Source organism: Pipra filicauda, unplaced genomic scaffold (genome assembly GCF_003945595.2).
Source record: "Pipra filicauda isolate LSUMZ 115617 unplaced genomic scaffold, ASM394559v2 scaffold46_size3722508_pilon, whole genome shotgun sequence".
Classification (NCBI taxonomy): Eukaryota; Metazoa; Chordata; class Aves; order Passeriformes; family Pipridae; genus Pipra; species Pipra filicauda.
In genome coordinates this window covers 659,873-682,587 of record NW_024104609.1, presented here as the reverse complement: position 1 = coordinate 682,587, position 22,715 = coordinate 659,873, and the positions used below count along the sequence as shown (strand labels likewise).

General features: G+C 36.3%; 1 protein-coding gene across 1 annotated transcript in view; it reads left to right on the top strand.

The window, feature by feature from the left end:
* Positions 1-22,715, top strand: part of ITFG1 (integrin alpha FG-GAP repeat containing 1) — a 72,693-nt gene that overhangs the window by 15,363 nt on the left and 34,615 nt on the right. The window contains exons 7-9 of the mRNA XM_027732808.2: positions 4,082-4,143; positions 6,238-6,322; positions 18,782-18,876. Coding sequence (XP_027588609.1) covers positions 4,082-4,143; positions 6,238-6,322; positions 18,782-18,876 — 242 coding nt within the window. The remainder of the gene's footprint in view (positions 1-4,081; positions 4,144-6,237; positions 6,323-18,781; positions 18,877-22,715) is intronic.

Below are 22,715 nucleotides of genomic sequence, written 5' to 3'. Positions count from 1 at the left end.
CAAAAAATGTATCATGTAAGATGGACAGGATATATTTCAGAGGACTTGGAAGTTGGAATTAGCTGCATCTACTCCTGCTGGGATTGGTCTGCTTTTGCCAATGGCTTCCCTTACTCCCACCTTACCTCACAAAGAGAATAAAAGAATAAGTAGAGATCTTTAGAGAAAAGAAATAGCTGTTTTAACTTCTTTTTTCTAATCTTTTTAAAAGAGCCCATAATCTCTGCTATGTGCTTAGCAGTTTTAGTTTTAAAATTGTCATTATGAAGTGTCTCAAAAGCTATTCCTTTTGCAATTTTTAATTATATACTGATATAATTATATACAGCGGGGGATAATAATATGACATTTTTACGGGAATCAGCAGCTTACTACAGGTGAGAAGTAAATTGGTTGTGCCACAAACAGCATTCTGTTGAGAAAGCATGAATGTGAAAATGGGTTCTGAAAGCACTCTGAACACTGAGCAGTTATATTCTATTGCTTGAAACAATATTGTTGCCTTTATTCTGAAAATAAACAGAATTGTCTGAAAGTCATGTTTGAAGTGCTAAAAGCAACATAACTATAAAGCATAGATCTAATTTAAAAGTTTTCCAGTTAAGTGATTCTTTTAAATTAATATCCTATAGTAATTTTTAACAATAAAAGGGATTTTACTGTTATGTTAGTTATGTTGTTTATAATTGCTCATCATGTTTTACTAAATAGTTCCAATAAACACTTACTAAGTTTTGAAAGACTCGTTTGAACAGAATAAATTCACAATCTTTTGATTAGAAGCACCTTTCTTAAAAATTGGCCAACACAAATTAGCTTGTTTGGAACACATGAAGTCTTTTTGTTTTGCTGAAGTTTTTCAGGGGAGGAAGCTACTGGAAGGAATGTTTCCTTCCTGTTTTGTGTAACTAGCCCCAAAAATTCATGCCAAGTGACTTGCAAGCTCATTAGCATTGGTCCTTGTACTTGTATCCATGTCGTAAAAGCTGAGTCACCTAAAAAACCATAGCCAGGCAGGTGTATTCCATTTGCTCTAGAACAGAACTATTGCCAACTTGACAAACAAATCTGAATACCAGATGTAGAGGGTTTCTCTACCTGAATGAAAAACTTATGAACAGAAGCATGAAACTTGTCAGGCTTGGTTTTCCACTTCCACGTAGTAAAGAAATAAAACTGACTGTATCTAACTTTTTTGTATATAATATGGTTTGTGCATATTAGAAGTATTGTACAACTGAAGTTGTAGAAGTAGTACTAAAAAAATTGTAAATAATGTTTTTTATTTTGGTTTTAAATACTTTTTTCCTACCAGTGTGTCAATCTGTAATGTAAATAGAGGGAAAATTGTAATGTAAGTACAGGAAAGTTATCTTTTACTTGTCTTTAGGTTTTATGGCATTTAATGATCTTAATACAGTTCTTACATTACCCATGCTGTTAACACCCTGCAAAGCAGGAATTTTTAGTTCAGCACATTATTTACATATACATACAAGAGGGCATTTTCATACCCCAAAGGAGCTTCTGGTTAGAGAATATGCACAGACACACCTGTTCTTCCACATTAATGAGAGCATATTTAGGCATGTTTGGACCATAAATAAATTCTAATTGGGTAATGCCTTGTACATAGTGCCTGATAGTGTTTAAAAATAGGGGCACTTTTTTTCCCCTCTCCTTTATTAACTTAAACATCTGAAGTGATTGTGAAATCAAGGAGTAACTTAATGTTGCTCGTACCCTGGTGGCTTCTAAAGACAGTCATAGATGCTGAGAGTTTTTATTTTGAAATAAAACCCTCTGACATTAAACAAAGGTCAAATCAGTCATTAGTGAAATGAATGCTCCATCTATAATTAGTACCATTTTTATAACACTCAACAGTGACAGAAAATAACGAGAATAATCAGAAGTGGACTTGGAGCAGGTTCTGTATAGTTTGGTTTTCTTGCAATTTCCAATGAGTCCTAGTGAGAAAAAACAATGTTTGGAAGTAGGGTGAGTTTGTAATATTATCTGCTTTTTATTTAATAAGATTGTCTGCAGTTGTGGCTGCCCCATCCCTGGAAGTTTTGAAGGCAAGGTTGGACAGGGCTCCAAGAGCAACCTGCTCTAGTGGAAGGTGTCCCTGCCCATGGCAGGGGGCTGGAACTGGATGATCTTTAAGATACCTTCTAACCTAAACCATTCTGTGATAATTGCAACAGTTCACTTTGCATTTGTTTAAGAGAAACCTTTCCTCTCGGGCAGTATGGTTTTTTTACTTCCAACCATTTCCTAAGGCTGTAGGTGTTACATTTTGGGAAATCTGCCTTAATCTGACATCAAGATCTTCCCCCATCCCAACTAGCAAGTACTTTACTTCCCTTTGCTACATCATGTCCCAAGTTAAAGATGTAAGAAATGCCCTGCAGGCTTAGTCTAGTGGTCCATCTAGCTAACCCAATAATCTTTCTCTGGCAGCAGCAGCAGGAAAGTGGCCAGGCTGATTATTTTAGTTCTGATATTTTCCTCTTCCTGTTTCATATTTTCATGGTATATCTCTGGAACCTACAGTTACCATGGGGCTGTTAGAGGTACACCCTTACCTGTTGTTTTTGGTATCCCCTAATGTACCTGTTGTCTAGTAAAAGCACCACCTTTGTAATAAAGCCAGAGAGAATCATAAAGTACCTTAGGTTGAAAGTAACCTTTGGGAATTACCAGGTCTAGAACACTGTTCCAGACATGGCTTGGTTTTTCTTACACATTTCTTTCACAAACTTGAGAGAAAACATTTGTAATTCTGAGCTGTACCAATTTGTGAACAGTTCTTTGAAGGGTCTAAATTACATTGCCCTTTTATGCTGCTGCTGCAAAGAAATACTTTGGTCTTGCTTGCTTTGAAATCTGTGGCATTCTTGATCAAAAAGGAAAATTACTTGTAAATATTACGCATTCGATTTGGTTTCAGTGAAAGGGAGTTTAATCCTAGAAACAAGCATGAGCATTTTGGACACATAGCTTCTAAGAAGGCTTAGGGATAAAACAGAGGACAGTGGAATTGTTTCAGTAGGCTCTAGAATTAGAGGTGGTGTTGCTGTACCTATGTTAAGTTGTCCTATGGGAAATCACAGCTTGTTGCTCTGATGTAGGAGCAGCGTGGCACAGCTCCTCTACACTATTTTTAGAAGATTATCTGCTATCTTTGCCTGCTTTTGCATTTTGCCACTGCAGTGTGATATTACAGCAGCCTTGGAGATGCTCTGGGGTGCCGGTTCCATTCGTCCTGTATAATGTTGTGTGCCTTAGGTTAGGTTTGGTTTTTTGCCTGCAAAGTAACCTTTGTGTTCTATCTCAAATAGTGGCAGTTGAAATTCTGAGGGGGAAGGAGACAATGAAAAAGACAAGTGTTTAAATCCAAGAGTAGTTTTCTTAAGTCTGGATTTCTTAACACTGGGCTTAATTTTTTTTTAATAAAAATTTTTTCTTCCTATTTTTCTAATTTGTGTGCTTTCCTAAATATCAGTGAATAAGTTCTTCTTTCAGTAGGCAATGCCAGATACATGGTCTGAAGCCCTCTTTTGCACTGTTTTGATGTTTGAGAGAATTTTAGTGTAAAAGAAGCCAGAAATATTTCTCCATCATTATATCTACTGCTTAATTCAACATATTCAAAATAAAAGGATAGTTGGTAGGTTTTTATTTTTAATTTTGACTTCCTAAAAATATAACTGTTTATACTTTTTTCTAGCTTTGAGGTATGCCTCTGTCTTTACTATTAAGAAACATTCTTCAGGGCGCATATATAACATCCAGCACTTACTAACTCACATGAGAGTAATTGTATTTGTGTATTAAACTATACAAATGCAAAAGTTGTGTACAGAAGAGTACGAGGGATGAAAATAGTTTTGGAGGGGTGTGTTTTTAATGTTTCTTACTTAATATCTATACATCTAAACATCACTGGAATAATGTATTTAGAGCTTAGGTAATTTTTTAAAATAATTTATGTATCTTTACTAAGTGATCAAATGTATTTGTTTGTGTAGTCTTCTCTTAAATATTTTTATTTCTCTTACATTTTTCCTTGCAGATTTGTTCCTTACTACATCACCAAATTCCAAAAATATTCAGTTTGAGACATGGGTAAATAAGGTAAGAGAGAAAACAGAAATAACCTTTCTATAGAAACACAGACAAGTTATAAAAACCAAAAAGTCATCTGAGAAGCGATGTTGAGGCACCGACTGCACCGTTGCATTTAGACTGCACAATATTCCTGGACACCTTTCACTCAGCACAAGTCCCTCTACAGATTTTGAACGTGACTACTCAGTAAATCAGGTGCCTCCACACACCTTAGCAGGGCTCCTGGGCTGTCAGCTCCTGTGTGAGGAGGTTACTCGCACTCGGCAGGATGATTTGTAAATAAAAGGATGATCATTTTGGTTTTATTCTTGCTGTCTCAATGATTTTTAATTTTTTTTTAAGTAAGCTTGGTCTTGGACAAAGGTTCAAATGTCACTTCTAACTGTTAAAGTTTATGTTCAGAGTACAGTTGAGTCCAGAGTCCTGTGTTAACTGAGTACCATAAACGGAATTCAAGGTTGAGGAGTAATAGCTCAATGGATTAATATTTATTTATTTATTGAGATACTGCTTTGGCATTGCAGAAGTATCCTTTATACTGTGTTACCCAAATGGATTATAGTTAAAAGTTCACCTTTTTTTTTTACAATAGAAGGGGCTTAATGTGTTTCTTATTAGCTAAGGAATGAGTTTTTGAGAGTTTACCTGAAAATGTATCCATCATGTCATAGTGAGTCGCTGTAGAACAAAAAATGTAGTCTTGTCTTTGACAACACGGCCATCTTCAACCAGGCAAGAGCAATGAAAGCAGTGAGTCATGAATCCTGTATTTCTAGCTTTATATGGACTTAAATGGACAGGGATTGAGTGTTAGTGACTACATAAGGCATTTATCCTGTCTCCTGTTGGTGTTGTTTTTTTTTTAATGTTCTTACAAATTTTGGACTCCTGTATTCTAAATATTATCCTACATTATATATTTTATATGGATAGATTTACTTGTCTTTAGAAAGAAAGAATTCTGTTCTTTGGAATCAATAAACCCAGTAAAATAGGTCATAGATATAAAATACATGTACATATATGTGAATCTCAAAATACCTTAATTGATCCGTTAAAAGCTGTTAAATTGCTCTCTGTAGAACATAAATTGCTCTCTGCAGAACAAAGTAATTCTCTTCATTGATGCACTTGTGCTTTTAAAATATTAGCCCATATGAGATATGCTTTTGGGGCCGAGTACAGGGCCTAGTCTTTTTTACTGCATGGAAATGCATCAATTTTATTTTATTTTTTCTCATCAGAATCATTATAAATTATATGTCAAGGTAAAGATACATAGTCAGACATCCAGTACAAACAAGGACTAAGTGTGTCCAGAGTTGCATTGAAGTCTACAAACTGAATATGACATGAGTCATGTTGGCTATGGATAACTGTGCACCATTCCCAAACCCTTTGTGTCCTTGCCTCTCTGGGTATTTGTGTGGACAGCATTGTGTATGAGCTGATTGCAGGGACTGGGCCAGGGGGCCTTGGGTCATCTGACATGGCTACAAAAACTCAGCATTTTAGAATGGGCTTGTTCCAGTTGTGATGCAGTTCTGTGATAAACAACAATCCAGTGCTTTTTGTCTTTCTGATGAAATATTGGACTATTGTTTTCTGTGGGCCAAGATTTTAATAATAGGTAATTAAAATGAGATCTAAACCAAATCTAATGTCAAATCAATTTATTTCCTAATGAGAAGGCAAATCAAAAGCTATTTTTAACAGGTGTGCAGCTGTGGTTTTATATATTACTTATATCTGTAAAATCACATCAATATGCATAAATGCACATTAGTATTCATAATCACTTAATTATGATTTAGATAATGTTGCTGAAATAACCCAGTCTCTTCCTCTTAACACAGCAAAATATATGGAAATTATGTCTGAATATTACTATTGCTGGACTTCCATAAGATTCCATGAAGGATTAGAAATGTAAAAGCTCAGTCCCAATTTTCAAAGAGTGCAATTTTTTTTCTGTAGCTGAGATATCTCTCTGTTATTAAATTGCTTCTTTATTGATCTGTATTTTCTTTGGTTCAAAAGTCAAATTTTATCACTTAGACTGCAATTCAGTTTTTCCATCATCTTTGTTCTCTTTGATAGGATGGAAACTTCACTAAAGCTGGAAAAAGTAAGGAAATGCCCAGTGGTGCAAAAGTTGTTGGACAGTCTGTATTTGCAGATTTTGGTGAGTTTTATTCTTCCACACTACTCCTGAGTGTTCCTTTATTTTCCATATTTTGTTAGATACTTTACACTGAAGAACAAATAAAGATGTTTAGCTCTAAATGGTTTCTTATGTTTCTCTGCTTTTTTCTGTGAGGTGGTATATCTGTAAATCTTGAAATATCTGGGAATGATTGTTAATGAATTCAGCTTTGACTGTCCCAGTACATTCTGCATCACATGTGTCTACATTTTCTTGCTTTCAGTTGTAGTACAAGACCAAACTTACTTTTACCAGACGTGGAGTTTTTGTCAAGATTTTATTTTTTCCCCTAATCTTGTTCAGAAGATATTATCTGATTAAATGGTCATAAATTCTTCACTTGTGCAATCTAATAAAGACAAAATGTAAATTACTTAATTACTTGAATAAAGATTGCTGGAACATGGTAAAATCTTAATGGTTGTAATTGAAAATTTTGAAAGACTTCTGGACAGGCAAAAAATTTATATGTAAATCTATTTTTGCAAGGGTAAGCAAAAGCCTGTATTTTTCTATTAGCCAGTCAATTGTGGCTTGTCAATGTGTGTATTTGGTTACAGAGAATAGGGAATGTTGATTATGTAGTCCAAAAAATACTATTTGTCTCTGCAGTAAAATAACAGTTTTCCATCCCAAGGGAAAGTGTTATGGGCCTGATTCTGCTGCCATGACTGGATGTAAAGAAATTCATAAAAAACTAATTTAGTACATTTATACAACACATTTGTTAATTGTGAGACTGAACCTGTCTTTAAACGTTGTCAAAACATAGCCTTGTTTATCATTTTCTTTTAAAATATGTTTTAAAGAAAATGACAGGTTTTAAAGTTCTTAGACCCAGAATGTGACTCTTGCTGCCATTTAGAAGGGTTCTGAGGAATTCTAGCAAAGGTCTTTATGACATGGAACTAGAAGACACCTCTGCTGGATCAGATCTACAGGGAATAATGGCAGGTAGAACCTGAACCATGCTCCAGGTTCTTCTGTTGAAATGTTTAACACAGTTTCAAAAATCTTTGACAAAGTTTTATAAAATCTTTTACTGTTCATCTTCAAATTTGAACACTTATCTATATAATATGTGAAGGAAAGAATAGAGTACTGCAGTTTACAGTTAAAAAAATTGAATGTCTTAGGGTTTTTGTAATTGCTTTCCAAGCTGATGTTCTGAATAATGTGTCTTAATAGGTACTAAATAGAAATTTTATTTTTTTAACAGTGGCAATGTGGAAAGCAATCTTACTGTAGAATAACCTTATCTCTGTGTTAGGTAGTTAATGAGCCCAGATGATACATCATAATTTTAGAAGTGTATCATAATTAATGGCATTTTAATAAACCCTGGGATGTCTTTACAGAGAGAAGTGGAACTGTTCAAATGATAAAGTTGAAATTTCGAAAGTGTGACTAAATGGAGTGTGCAGTGTTTGGTACAGCCAAGGTTATGAAAGGCAGTGGCTGGTACAGATTAGTCTAGGGGGGTGCAGATTTGGAGTTCCATCACCACTTTTTTTAATGCCCTTGTCTGCTAATTATCATCAAAGTCATAGGCTGAGCACTAGTGTGAGGCAACAGGGGAGCAATCTCTAGCAAGGATGAATATCATGGGAGAAAGTGTGCTCGGGGACTTAAGAAATGCCTGCAAATAAATGTAGAGGGACAGCAGAGAGGCAAGGGACCACCAGTATCAGCTGTGGGAGGAGATGCTGCCTTTCTAAAGTCTTTGTTCTGAAAGGTCTCAGCCCCTTCATCTCTAGGAAAGAACACCCAGATGGTGCCATATGAGGGTCTTGCCTCTCCCTGAACCACTACACACACACTGTCAACTTCATCTTCATTCCAGATCACTCCAGTTGAAGGAGAGGAAATGGTTTAATGTCTTTCTGCCTAATTTTCCTAAGCAATTGAAGAGTGCTGTAAATGTATCTGTGTGCTTTGATAAACGAACAAGGTTGATTCTGACAACTATGATTTCAAATCAGGGTAGGAGATGGAATAGAGCATTAATTTTTTTTTCTTCCCATTTTTCTAATGCCAGTTTAAAATACTCAGGGCAACAAAGAGTTACTTTTTCACTGAACCAAGTTTTAGAGAATATTGAAGTGAATATGGTAACTAAAACACAGCGTATATGAGTAATGAAGGGATATAATCCTAAATTCCATGTTCTCTGTGAAATGTAGTCTGAAGGAAGTTTAATAATATCCCACCATCAAAAAATCCTCTTACACCACAATAGTTGGGTGTAAGAGTGCCTATACAGAAAATGGTAGGAGGAAAAAAAACCTTTAAACGCAAAGGAGGTTTGTAGCTGAGTTCTGCTGATGTTTGTTTTCATTCTGGTATTTTTCGTTCTGCGTCAGTCTAGCAGTGAAGTGGCAAAAGGTCACATTACAGGTATAACACTCTCTCAGAGTAACAGCATTCACCCCTGTGCTGTGTCTGCTTACACACAGATACTTCAAAAGGCAGAGTTTTATCCTAGAGCTTCTGCCTGTAGTGAGCTAAAGGCAAAGAAATGCATTGCTAGAAATGGTTTGTCAGACTTGAACGTCTCCTTTTTTCAGTTTTCTGTTTCAAAAATGATGGAATAATGATTGTTGTGAGTCCAAAGAAGTTAAGGTATGACGGTTTGCCATTTGAAAGAGTTATTTGGCTATCTGTAATGGGGCCTGAGGGAGGTTTCATTGTACAACAAATCAAAATATCACAACAAAATGGAAAATGAGATGAGTGAGAAGGTTGTGCTGCCTTCCACCTAAGCAGGTTTTGCCAAGCTGCGTGTGCTGCAGAACGTGCCGTACGCTCGCGCTCTGCTCTGCGCAGCCATCCCATCTTGGCACCAGGACACAGCTGCTGGGACTAGAAACACGTTCAAACACAGTCACAAGCCTCTTATGCTCTTACTTCTGTGTTGCCAGCCTCTATTTTTCTTCCCCTTTCTTGACATTTTCTGTACCTCACAGCTGATGTGCCAGCTTTGCCATTTGCTAAAGGTCTCAGAGGATTCCATATCTGTGCTTTCTCTCTCTGCCACTTCTCATTTACTTACCCTTGTGCACATTGGACCCTGGAATGATGTCAGGTCCAGATGTGAGTTTGGGGGTGTGTCACTTGGGCTGTTGCCTTCTCATTTACACCCACCCTTCCATTTGTACCCTGCTGCATTCCTGCAAGAATCTGATTTACTGATCAGACCTTCATCTTAGCAAAATAAGCATTGTTTCAAAAGCTGACTTTGTCTAACATTATTTTCTGCTTCCAAAAATTTTATTTGAAATACCCTTTCCATCTAAAAGTCATTTGTAAAAAGGGTGAGCTTTGAATAAGATCCTGACTGAGAAACTCTAAAAGCAACTGATCTGGGGTAAGATTTCCTTTCTTAAACTAAGCGGGTCGAACAACAGCTATCAAGTAGAAATTATTTGGATAAGTGGAGTTGGAAAAAACAGCAATTAGGTGACTCATGAGAAGCTGTCACAGATGTTGGTATAATCTCAGTACCGAGTGTTCCTAAGTACTGAAAAAATAAATATATATTTTTTCCTTTAAAAGGTACACAAATGTATGTTTGTATGCATCTATATATGGCTGTGTATATTTTAACAGAAAATCATGCAAAAGCACGTGTGTACATATCAATACATTTATGGTAATGGAGTAGACCTTAGACTTTATGTCCAAGTTGGAACCTCTGTAATAAGTAGCACTTCCCCCTGTTACGTGATAACAATGATTTGTACATTAATCTGACCAAAGGACAGGGAACAATTGATAAATTTGTATTGCTCTTCTAAAAATAAATCAGAAATGCTTTTTGATATTTATTACAAATGGCATTTCAATTGATTAAGGTGAGCAGAGTTGGGCACTAGAGAATTTTGCACTTACTTGGCTGACACATTGCTCTAAACAAGTAAGAGCTCTTCATTATTACTTTCCCTATTCTTCTCATGTCACTATGGTAATTGCAGTGCAGTGGTTGCTATAGCAAAAATGATTAATCCTCTGTTGTTGTTATCTCTGTGCTCACAGAGGCTTTTTATAAGATCTGCTTGTACTGTCTTTAGAGGAAATCATAGATGTTGTCTAGATTCTTGATAAATACTTACAAATAGAGAGAGTTTTAATAATTGTCATTTAAAATACTGGGAAACATTGCATTTTTAAAGAAATTCAAGGATTGTGATGGGACAATATGAAAATTACCTTTTTTTTTTTTTGGGACGAGATGAATGTGAGCCATGTTATGGACACACAAACCTGCTGTTTTCTTGTTAGTTTGAAGATTAATGACATATGTCTTTTAAGTAGTGACTCAGAAACAATTAGCACAGGATATTGTGCAGTTTATACAGTCCATTAATTCATTTTTACAGGAAATTAATGTCATAATTGCTATTTAAGTGTGATAGGTTCAGTTGGATAGTGGAGTTTGATAGATCATCCTTTGTGATATCTGATCTAAGAATGTAAAAGTTTGATTAATCAGTCATTGATTTTGCTTAGTTAAGGCAAAGAACTTTGTTGTGGCCTGAATAGAAAGAGTAAAAATAGCTTTTTGAAATCAAACTGGATCATACTGCTCATGGTGTCCTTGTAAGTAAACACAACACAACTCTTCCTTTCTCCAGGTAGCATTTAGCCAACTCAGTTCTCTAGTTTTTTGTTGCCAGTTGATTCCTTGGCTGCTGCTGAGTCTTTCTCTTCTCTAATTGATAAAGTTTACCTTCACTCCTGCTGTGACACTTGCTTTTTGACAACATATGGATTGGGATTGGTAAAGTTCTGTCCAACTTCTTCAGAGACCTGAACTCAAATTTTTCTCATATTTAAAATCCAGTTATCCAAGTAATAATCCTAAGAGAATCTTCTCTGTTCTCCTCCCTACCAAAAAATTGAACTGTTTCACATATATTAACTACTTTTATGATGTGGTAGAAATTACCACTTTTCTTGTAGGAAATAATAGCCCATTATTGCCAGTTAATTATGTTTAAACAGGACAACATAGTGCCTAACCTTGGGGTTTTTAGAAACCATACATTGCACTGTGCAAAATGCATTTCATTGAAAGATTTTTGTTTAAAGTAGACCTTCATTATCCTGCAGCTGATGGTACCTTAAATGCACTGCTTTGCTGCCTGCAGTTGCATTTTGAGTTTGTACCTTTTAGTTTTGCCCATCGGCTTCATTTTAGCATCTGAATTTATTTTTTTCTTCAGAATGTTGCATTCTCAGATGTAGTAGCAGTGTATCAAAGGAAAAAGGTGATGGTACATTTCAGTAAACAACCCTCCTCCTTTGAGCAGTGCATTGTGAAAGTACATAAGTGCTCCTGTAGTCAAAAAAGGGATTCTATAAGAACAATTAAGATGCAGGAAGACAATACTGCTGTGTTTGAAATGCTCTGCATATGAGGAAGACTGTTGTTACTGTGATCAGTTTGGATGAAAAAGATATAAAAGCTGATGGAAATGAAGAATTCTGAGAGACTTTAGATATGGAAGGGGTTCTTTTAAGTAACAGATGCACTTCAGTTCATCTGAAACAGCAGTGCATAAAGACATACCAAGTTAATTGAAATTTCGAGTCCATGAAAGTGAATTTAGGAGCTAAATCTGCCTTATTTGTTAATTGGTAACCAGCAATGCTGTTCAGTGATACCTTTTTGTCTTAATATGAGTCCTGTTTTTTAGATTTGTATCTTTTTGACAGTTCTTTCTGGAAAAAGATCCTGTGTTGAGTTTTAAGGTGATATCTGTGTTACTCCTTTGCTGTTCCTTTAAAAAAAACAAACAACAAAAAACCATAACAACCCCCCAAACAAACAAAGAAAATGTAAATTTGTTACAACTAGATGCCATTGCTCTACAGACTGCACCCATCTGACTGCCTTAGTAACTTCACCACTGTTTTTTGCTGTCATGGTGTGCATCCAAATATAGGACAGACATAAAGTCCACATAGGAAACCGCTGAATACAATGGTTTCAAATTCTTCTTTCAAATTCATCTCTGAGCCCTTCAGGAGGTTATTTTTCCATGCATCTCATCCTTACTGTTTGTCCCTAGCACATACTTATTGAATATATACCATCATTTCATATTATTCCTTTTGCTGTTTAAAACACTGCATTTCCTGCTCCTTAAGGCATCTGTCCTGCTGTGACATCCACAGAAATCCCCCATTTCTGAACAGTTTCCTATCCCTAAATTGTAGCTGGGTACGATTGTACCTATGGTGGTATGGAAAATCCAAGAGATATTTTTTATTTTCCCTGAACTTGTACAGGATAAATAATATAATACAGATATTGTTGGATTAAATTGTCTGATTTTGCAGGAGCAAAATATTTTAGAGCGTTTTGGCACCTTTGAGAGTGCTGAGTGATGAGCTGAGGCTGGCTGGAGTTACAGCCTTAGATGACAAGTGCTACTCAGTACTCTTAAATAACTTTATATGTGTTCTCGATTCCTTCCAAAATATAAACATTACTTCTGTTATTTCTTTCTCTCCAAATCTTTATTAGGACTTGCATACAGTGAGATATTTTTGTCCACTTAGCTTTAAATGTAGTTCCCAAACAGTGTCCATTTCTGAGGGGGGAATATTGGTTTCCCATATTTTGCCAAAGTCTTTCACGTGCTGCTGACAAATGCTGGTATCTCCTGGGAAGATGAATTGCTGTTGCTTCATGTTAAGATTGTCCAAGGAGCTTGTAGATTTAAGAAGTACTTTGCTTTCTTTCCAACAGTGAATTTGGAGGAGTGGTGTATGTGCCACCTGCTTATTCATTCCTTGTTGAACAACTTCATCTCTTCAGGACTGAATTTTTCTTTGGCAGTATTCCTGGTTAATATAATAGGAACTCTCAACCCAGGTTGAGTTGACCCAAGAGAGGCACACAAGTGGCTTGCCTTGATTCCTGTTATCCTCTTCATTTGTCAGCACTTGGAGATTTGTTGCCATGTGAGCTTTTAACATGTGTAACATCAGAGAGGTGCAAATGGCTCAGCCAGATTTGGGAGTGTCTGTTTTATATTAAAACCCTTGGAACAAGCAGCTATCAGCAGGAAACTGCAACAGGAATTTCAGTGATGCTTATTGTTTGGGGGGGAGGTGTTCATATTGTATTTAATATAGTTTCTTTTTCCTGCTTGTATTCTGCTTAGTCCTGGAATTTCCATTTGAGACAGAAGACAGCACTGTTGGCTCCGGTGCAGCCTGGAAGTCTCTGTGTGCAATTTACTGGCACAGTGCATTTAAATGCTTCTGCTGCAGAGGAACTGTGAATATGAATTCTTTGGAAGGATGTAGACAGACTTGGAGTCAGAATTGATTTAGTGTGAAGGAGAGGGTTATAAGGGTTTCTTTAATGTCCACAGAACTTTGAATCATCTATAAAAGCTCTTTACATCTGTTTTTTTGAAGTTATGATTCACATTTTCTAAAAGCAGCTGACATTGATTGTTTTAATAATGTGTAATTATCTTAGTAATTCATTATAATTGTCTCTCATCATGACCATCTTGAACACCTAAAGGCAGAGAGTGACAAAAGAATTCTAATGATTTTATTACTTGAGAAGATAGATTTAAGATAATCAGCTTTCAAACAAACCTTTATTTGATTTGAATATCAAACTCAGTTGTACTGATTGTAAGCTTCTGACCTGCCTCAGAAGGGTGGGGTTTTTTTAGCACTACCCTAACAAGGCTTTTTCCTCCTTATCCTCTTACTGTTCTTCAGAACTGTAAATGAAAGGCTCATGAAAAAGGAAAATGAGAACTGGACAAAGACAAGAGGGAGAGATGTGAGCAAGCTAAACGTATGGTGAAAGACAGAAAAAGCATATAAAGCTTCATTAGGCTGTATTGTATTATACAAAAGATGCCTTATCCTTATTTGGACTTACAATCAACAGCAAAGAAAAACTTCTTGGCTTTTATTGTACTATGCTGAGGATTTTTGTTTCTCACCGTTTTCAAGAGAACTGGGAAAAGTGCACTGAAAAAGGTCTGTGATAATACAGGGACCACGGCTAGTTCTGAGTGTGTGTTCTCAAGAGACAGGAGTAGATTCTCAAGGCATGAATGAGACCTTTGTGGTACCTGAAGGGTCTTGGTTTTTTGTTGCATGAGTTTTAAAATTATGAAACCTGGACTGTTCTCACTGTCTTAGTCTGTACAGTTAGCTTTTCTCTATTTCACAGAATAGCTAGGGTTGGAAGGGACTTCTGGAGATCATGTAGTCCAACCCCCAATTTTCCAGAAAACAATTTCTTTTTATTTACCATAACTGTAATAAGTTATAGTAATTAGTCTAAGATCTAAAAAAAAAACCCACAAAAAGTTGATTCTATTGTTTGTTTTTAAAGGAGCAGAAGTAAAATTACACTGTGGGAGAACTACATAGCATTCAAATTATAAAAGGATTTGGATCATACACCCACCAAAAGCTGCCTTGCTCTTCATAACTACAGCTTTATCTTGCATATTATAAACCAGTTTTGCAGTGAGAGATCACAGTACCTGACATCTCCCCAGGTTCCATTTTCCTTGCAGAGTCCATGTTGGAAAGTGCATTGCACAAATATGTGCAGTGAATCTAATAACCCTTGAATCTTGTTGCAAAATACCACTTTTCTGACACCTTTTGCTATGTTTTTAAAGGAATTTGAACTTTTGGATTGAGGGTCTTTTGCCTATATTTACTCGTGTTAAGTAAATTTATAAGGATGTTTGCTTTGAAAGCATCTCTCCAATATCTCTTGATTTGGGAAGAAGTTACTATGTGTGGGTTCTTTTAACTTTTTGTTATTTGTGGACTCAGTTTAAAACACGTGCTTATACTACATTACCTCAGTATTGCATTTGGAACATGGAACAATTTTTAATAACATTATGTTGGTTTTAATCTGATGTACAAGTTGTTTTCTTGTACATCAAAGCTTATGCTTTCTCAGTTTCAAATTTACGTTTAAAATAGACTGGAAATACTTGAGCTATGTGTTTTTTGCAAGTGTCAGCATTCACAATCACTGTTAAGATTTCAGCTGCAAGTAATTTCTCTGATACAACCTCTCTGTGCAAGGTGCTCCCACTGATCTGCACCAGCCATGGCTTTTGGGGTACTTTTGGTTTGGATTGGATTGCCAGGCCTTTGTAAAGGTGGGCAAAGTGCTGGAAAGAATCCATGGCTGTTCTTTGAAATACAGTGAACAGGCAGTTGTAAGTAATGATTCTCACATGATTTCTAGATGGCATAAGACTGCTAATTTTGTCTTTACGTATTTAGACATAAGTACAGGTTTGCAGGTGATGAGTATGTGGGACTGTTCTTTTTCTAGCCTTTTCCACTCCCTATAAAACTTGATCTTATTAACCATGTAGTTCTTTAGTATCACTCTAAAGCAAGAATTGTGTGTTGAGAACACGCTCGTTAACAGCTGAGTTTTTTCTTTGTATGTCAAAGATGCTCTTAAGTTGAGCAGTGATAGCAAAGGACATTTGGAGTCTGGAGTATTTGGCCATATCTACTGCTACAAATGATGCTGAAATTACAAATAAGAATAAGCTTGAGATTTCCAACAATTTGGACTGAGATCTTTTTAAAATCCATACAGTAATAGAAAGACTAGTAGACTCTAGGAACTGAGTGAAGAGTACAGAGGATCTCCAGAAATAGATTTCCTAGGTAGACCTAGGCTGAAGGAGATTATTAAAGACATGTTATGCGAAGTATTTTTTATAAATATTTGAAACTACAGTATGTCTGGTGGGTTCATCCAGCCATTGTCACCAGTGCATGTTTGGTCATGTGAATACCTAATTGCACTGAGCAATGTGCTAATGATACTCTTTTTGGATTTGTCTTCCTTTTCCTTTGTGGAGGAATTCAAATTCAAGATCAGAGTTTAACATTGAAGGATGTTTATTCAAAGGGAGATTGAAAGCAAGCAGGAAGTGGAGAAGAGTGGGTATTGCAGGTCCAAGGTGAATTTGTTGTTAGTGAGTTCTTTGATCATACTGGTTTTTTTCAGATTGAATCTTAAGTTTGTAATTTATCTGGAACACCTGCATCTGGTGTTGGTGATGGCTTTGTGTCTAATTATGTGCAAGTTCAATCCTTGCTGTCCTATGGATTGCTTATTCTTCAGAGCTCCAAGGTTGTTTTTGTCAATATACTGAACTGCTCCTGAACATTAATTACCAAGACTATCAAACTGAGTTATTGGCATAACAAGATGAATGTTTGCAATATAAGTAGAATCAAACATTTTATATTCTCCTCTGCTCCATAGTGTAATTTAAAATGAAAACGTCCTTGTCCCTTTCTAAAAAAGAGGAAGAAGAGAGTATTTGAAGGTTCTTTGTCCTTGTGTGTTATTGAAAATCTTCTAAGATTACTTCAGACTGAAACTTTTGTAGAAATGTGATTAAAATATTAGGGCTTAAGTTAAATTTCATATTCAGAAGACAGATTTCTGCAACTTAATTCTATTTTAGCAAACCCTTCAATATTCCCATATGATTTGCAAACTGAACACTTTCTTCCATTTACATTTAGAAAAAGCCTGCAGTCCAACATTTAATCTAATTCATGTGAGCAAAGATTCAAGTAACATGTTTTAATTGTTGTTCTTGGATGATGCAGAACGAAAACAAACAGCTTCAAAAGTTGGAGCTGATTTCAGACTGGTCAGACTGGGTAGCTGCTACATTGATTTCTGTGCTCAGTGGTAGGTAATTCCCTCTCCCATCTCTTGGGGTGAGAACTTACTGGATTTCTATCACTTAGGCTACTCCACGTCCTAAATTGTCTATCCTTGATAACAGAGCTGCCATGAGGATTTGGGAGGGGTTTAGTCGTGAGGTAGAATAATTCATAAGGCAGATGGGATGTAGGAGGCCACTAAAGGCTTGGCTTTATCACTTGGAGATATTTGGGGAAGTCTGATATTTTCATCACTCCTCCTCCCCTTATAACCCTACTTTCCATCTCCCAACTTCCTGATAAAATGAGGGACCTAGAAAATATAACTATGCATAGATAGATAGATAGATAGATAGATATACACACACACCCTAAAAGGAGGCTCAGTTTCCTAGAAATATAAGTTGGCAGGCTGAGAAAGCATTTCTTGTAGTGCAGGTGAAGTATGACAGAACTCCTAGGCTGTGTTCAGTAGTATATTGGAAAATTGATAAGGTGTTCAGTGACTTTGGCAGATGATCTACTTTTTGCATATTAACTAAAAAGATTTTAAGTAATTTTACCAAATCCACTTGCCTAAATAAACTGGTTTGGGTTTTTTTGCAAGACAAAGTACTGTGTATGCCTGAAGCCCTTAGATTCTCTCAGTAACACTTGCAGTTCACACAGAGATCCATTTCCCAGCATGTTCATAGGCTACATTTCTGAAACATGAGCTTTGATTTCATAGCCTGCAAAAGTGGAGTCCCTGGAATGTCCCTGAGCTGGGGCATTCTGTCTCTTTGGCAAGGCGAGGTTGGTTAGAATCAGGACTTGCAGTGGTGGCAGAACTTGCAGGACTTGCAGAACTTGCAGTTCTTGCTGCTGCTTTTTGGCATTTCCATTCAACTCCCCTCTGTGTTCCTCCTTCTCAGCCCACGCAGTAACTGGTGGTGGCCTGTATCCCAGTGTGGGGGCAGCATCTTTGGGATGAGCTAGGCAGGGCTGCAAGGTCAACATGTGAACACAGGGATTTCTCCTGGAGTAGATAATGAACAGTAAATCAATTATTACTTTTTTTTCCCATTATATGCTCAGTCAGAATTCTAGATGCAAATGGACATTGCTTGTTTAAACATTAGAAAGTCATTATTCTGCTAAGGATTTTGGAAATGCATGGATTAAAGGCATTTGAAGAACATTTTTGAAAACCTGTTATTTACTCAGATTTACCTAATTCTGTAAGCCTGGGATTTATTAGCCATTGTGTTAATCAACTTTCTAACATTGTTTTTTATGCTAAGTACAGATTAAGATATTACATGTGAACTCATGACTCTTCTTAAGGTCTTGCTGACAGCACAAGAGTTTAAAACTAGTTCAGAAAATTAAATAAGTTTGTGTGGTGGACTTGTGATAGCAGTATTAAAGGTAATTTTCTTCCCAACTGAACAAAGGGATTGATTAAATTACTAAGTACCTATTCTTCTAAATATGTCAGTAAAATTTAAAAGTTTCCGTATATTAAGGGTCAAGATGAAAATAGGTCAGCAAAGGCAATCTTCAAACAAAAGGTCCAAATTAGATTATTAGGTTAAGGATTTTAAATGGGTCCAGTTTATCTCATGTAATTTTTCACATCTAGAACAGTAATAAATTATTCACAGCTGATTACTTCTTGTAAACAGGGTTTCTGAATTTGCAAATACAAAGCTGACGGGGTTTTTTTCCCTTTGACAGATGGGGACGGACAAAGTGAACATTTATTACCAGTTTGCGAAGATGAAACATGTCAAAGAAGTGCCATCTACCTAACTAAGCTGGGACTGGATCAGGTAATGTGAGTTTGGAATAGCAAAACCCAAGGAAAATACCTTGCTTTATTAAATAATATGAAATAGAAAAACTGATTTTCGGGAAAGAAATGAAATCTTCTCACCTCTAATTATTGGATACAAGAGACTTTTTTTTTATTTATTTATTTATTTATTTGTCTGTTCCCTATCTGAAAAATGCGGGTTTGGTGGAAGAGGTTACATACCTAGAATTCTTTTTAATGAATAATTCTACTCAGGAAAATGATGAATGCTTCTGAGGAGTTTCTTGATTGCAAACCACTGCGTTCTAAGCACTATAATTGTCCCAGCATGAGATGAAAAACAAGGTTTGTGTTAAGAGTTGGAAACAGATCTAATTAACTCAAATAAGCTTCTTTAGTTTAACTTCGGGAGTTCTTTTAGAGTAAAATATATATATATACACACATACACATATATACACAGTTAAACCAGCCCACACCTCTTACCCCTTATTTCTATTTTGTCTTTGCTTGAAAAAAGTGATATACAAAGACTTTTTTTAGGCTGTTTATCTTCAGAATTGGACTTCTTTTAAACTACTGCAGACTCGTTTGTTCATGACACTGCTGGCTTTGAGAGACATGGTCATAATTCATGGAGCAGATTACTATATATTCATTTATATAAGTGTGTGATAATCTGGTTTAAGTATTTACAGTGCCCTCATTTATAATAAAGTTGCAGCATACAGTAAATTAACCAAATGTTTGTTGGATGCCTTAGTAAATATTTTACTAAATTCATGTTTATCAATGTTTATCATGTTTATCAATGAACCAAAAGGCCAAGGTGAGGTATAAAGTACTTGTAGCTGACAGGAAAACCCACTGTAGTGTACTTACAAAAATTTACAGTGTGTGCCACACATGCTGCTAGCAAGGTTATGAATTACTGATTATTCCCTTACTGACAAATTAAAAGTAGAATTTTGTGCTGACAGTAGTACCCTCTCTGATCTATAATTCAGAATTTATCAGTGAACTTGTTACAGTCTGTAGCCCAAGTTTCAAGTGTAGATTTTCTCATTTAAAGAATCAAAATGTAGAGAATACAGGCTATATCACACTTTCCTACTAGTGAGGAAAATCACTCTATATTGGAAAGGAAAGCACACAGCTTCCAGTCAGGTCAGGAAGAATAACTGGGATGGAATATACCATCAGTGTAAGACAGAGTAACTATAAATTTGGCAATTTCTCTCTTTTAGCCCTCTGATCATGGCAGCTCTGTTCTCAGAAATCATGTTTTGCTGTGCACACTGTGGTTGGTTGGTTGTGAGTTGTTGGGTTTTTGTTTTGTTTTGGATTTTTTTTCTTACATTCATTCCCTGTAAACACAGAATACAGACAATAGATGATAGCATTGCTAGAGGCACAGTGTTACAGGGGAGTCTGAGTTATGGGCCATAGCCTTTGTATTGAGCAAGTGGCTGCTCAGGTCATGATATCTGCATTGCTTCTGGTTCTCTGGATGAGCACACTGGTTACATCCTGTAATGGGTGAGTAGCTGGGGTGCTCTTTGTCAAAGGACAACTGCTCTTCAGCTTAGTTACTTACTCTTAGTTACTTACTCTTGATAATATAAGAATTAAAAGGCATTTGAGTTTTTCTGCTCATGTAAATTTGAGACAAATATTGTAAATTAAAGTAATTTCACTGTAGAAAATCAACCCCACACAAACAGCTGGTACCACTGGGAGATACAAAGCTGTTGGTTACCTGAGAGTAGTGGATGGCTGAGGGCCAGTTCTGTTATCTGCTGCTCAGGGTACCTTTCTAGAGGGAAGTGATGCAGCAGTGACAGAGGAAGGTGTGGGTCAATTTGCATAATATCAGAATTTTTCCAAAGGAGAGTCTGTTATTGTTACCTGCTCTGAAGTAACATTGCATGTAGACAGTTTTATCTTTCTTCATTATTTCATTTTTTTATAGGAGTAAACTATTTAATTACTAATACATCAAATTTTTAAGCTATATTTAATGTATTTACTTAACTTAGCAATTTCACTGTGTAGTTTCAATTTTATAAAAATTTCCAAGGTAGTGACTTTTGAGATAAAAATTAGCAGTTAAATATTGTCACGTCATTTTAAAAAGTGAAGAATCCAACAGATTCTCACCCTACTAGGAAAAAAAGTATTATAAAGTATTAATACTTACCTAGAAACTTTAAAGCAATTTTCTCTTGATATTTTTAGAATGACTTTTTAATTAAAAATGACAGTATCAAATGGCATGCAATAATGACCTGTTCTGACCTAACCTTTTGAAAGAATTCTATCTAGAGTACTCTTTTCTTGCACTCATCTGGAGGTGATGGAGCTGCTTCTCTTAAAACATTTTCTCTTTTCTGTTCTGAAACAGTGGATAGTATCAGTATCCTCATTCCTGTGTCTGCAGCTTTTCCCATGTGTTGCAGGCTTCTTTCAGGTAGAAATCTATTCAAACATGTGAATTCCCATATTTATTTTGAATGTTTAATTTCACCGAATTTGGTCACTGTGAGATGAGATGACCCAGCTTCCAAGTTTTGACTAAGTAGGTTAATATTCATGAGAAATCTGATGATTTATTCTTTATAAGTATTAGAAATATCTCAGATAAAATTTTCTTCTTTTGGATGATGGAACAGGAGTAAAGGCCAACAAAATACACACGAGTGACATTAGGAGATACAGACCTACTAATGTTTTAAAGGAATGTGAATGTTTCCATGGCAACAGCAGAATTGCTGTCAGATCTGAAGTGGGATCCTATACACTGTTTCAGATTATGGCAGGTGTTAGGACACCTCAGACTTCTTTTAATTCACCTGCAGTCTAATCTGAGAAATGTTTTAACGTCCCTGGTACTACTTATTGTAGAAACTCCAGGTACTGTGGTATTCTTAGAGATGAATAATCCTTCTTTTAATTTTGCCAGGTATTTGGTATGATTTTTCATTTGTTTCCTGAGGCAAACAGTATTATTTCAGTGCCTTCATTTGAGAATTTCTTTGTGGGCTGGATGATTCTTATAACCTTTCTCTGTATAATAGAAAGGTTATAGCTTTATTCCTCTTGGAAATCTAGCAGCTCTGAAGTAGGACACAGTGGTGCATCCTACAGCAAACCACAGGTCTTTGTGGTGTCATTCCATAGGGTAGAGAGGAATGTTACAGCATCGATCACCAGCTGCACTTGGTCAGTGCCAGAAGTTTTTCCTCATTCCTAATAACAGTTTAAAAGGGGGTAGGGTGGATTCAGCTGCTGTAATTGTCATAAATCTCAGGTTCTGCAAGATCCTCTCATCATTCCTAAGTTGCTCATCTTTCTGAAAGCAGCTGTGGGGCTGTGAGCATTGAAAACATGACCTTTACTGCCTTGATTATTTTTTTCTATGGTTCTGAATCAATGTTGGGGATCATCATCTTCTGGGCTTTGAACACCATATTAATGGTGTAAAGTATAGTCATTTACTTAGTTTATTTTTATGCAATAGTGGCTGCTCAACTGTGGAAGGGATTCAGGTGACCTTTGCAGGCACTGAAAGCCTGATGCATCCTGAAATGGTGGGACTATTTGTTATGTGCAGCTGAACTACAATGCACGTGTGCTGAGAGAGGGAGCCCCAGGGAAAAGGGCTGGGGCTGGGGCAGCTCTTTCAGGCCACCCTTGATGCTCATCTTTCTATAGGGTGGAATAATGCTTCTCATATAAAGCAGGAGAATCCCTGGCATTTCAACGAAATGTATTGGCCAAGAATGGGCACCAGTTTCCAAACTTCCAGACTGGGTGGCCTGAAATCGGGCAGCTGGCAGGGGGTGAGGTTTGTGC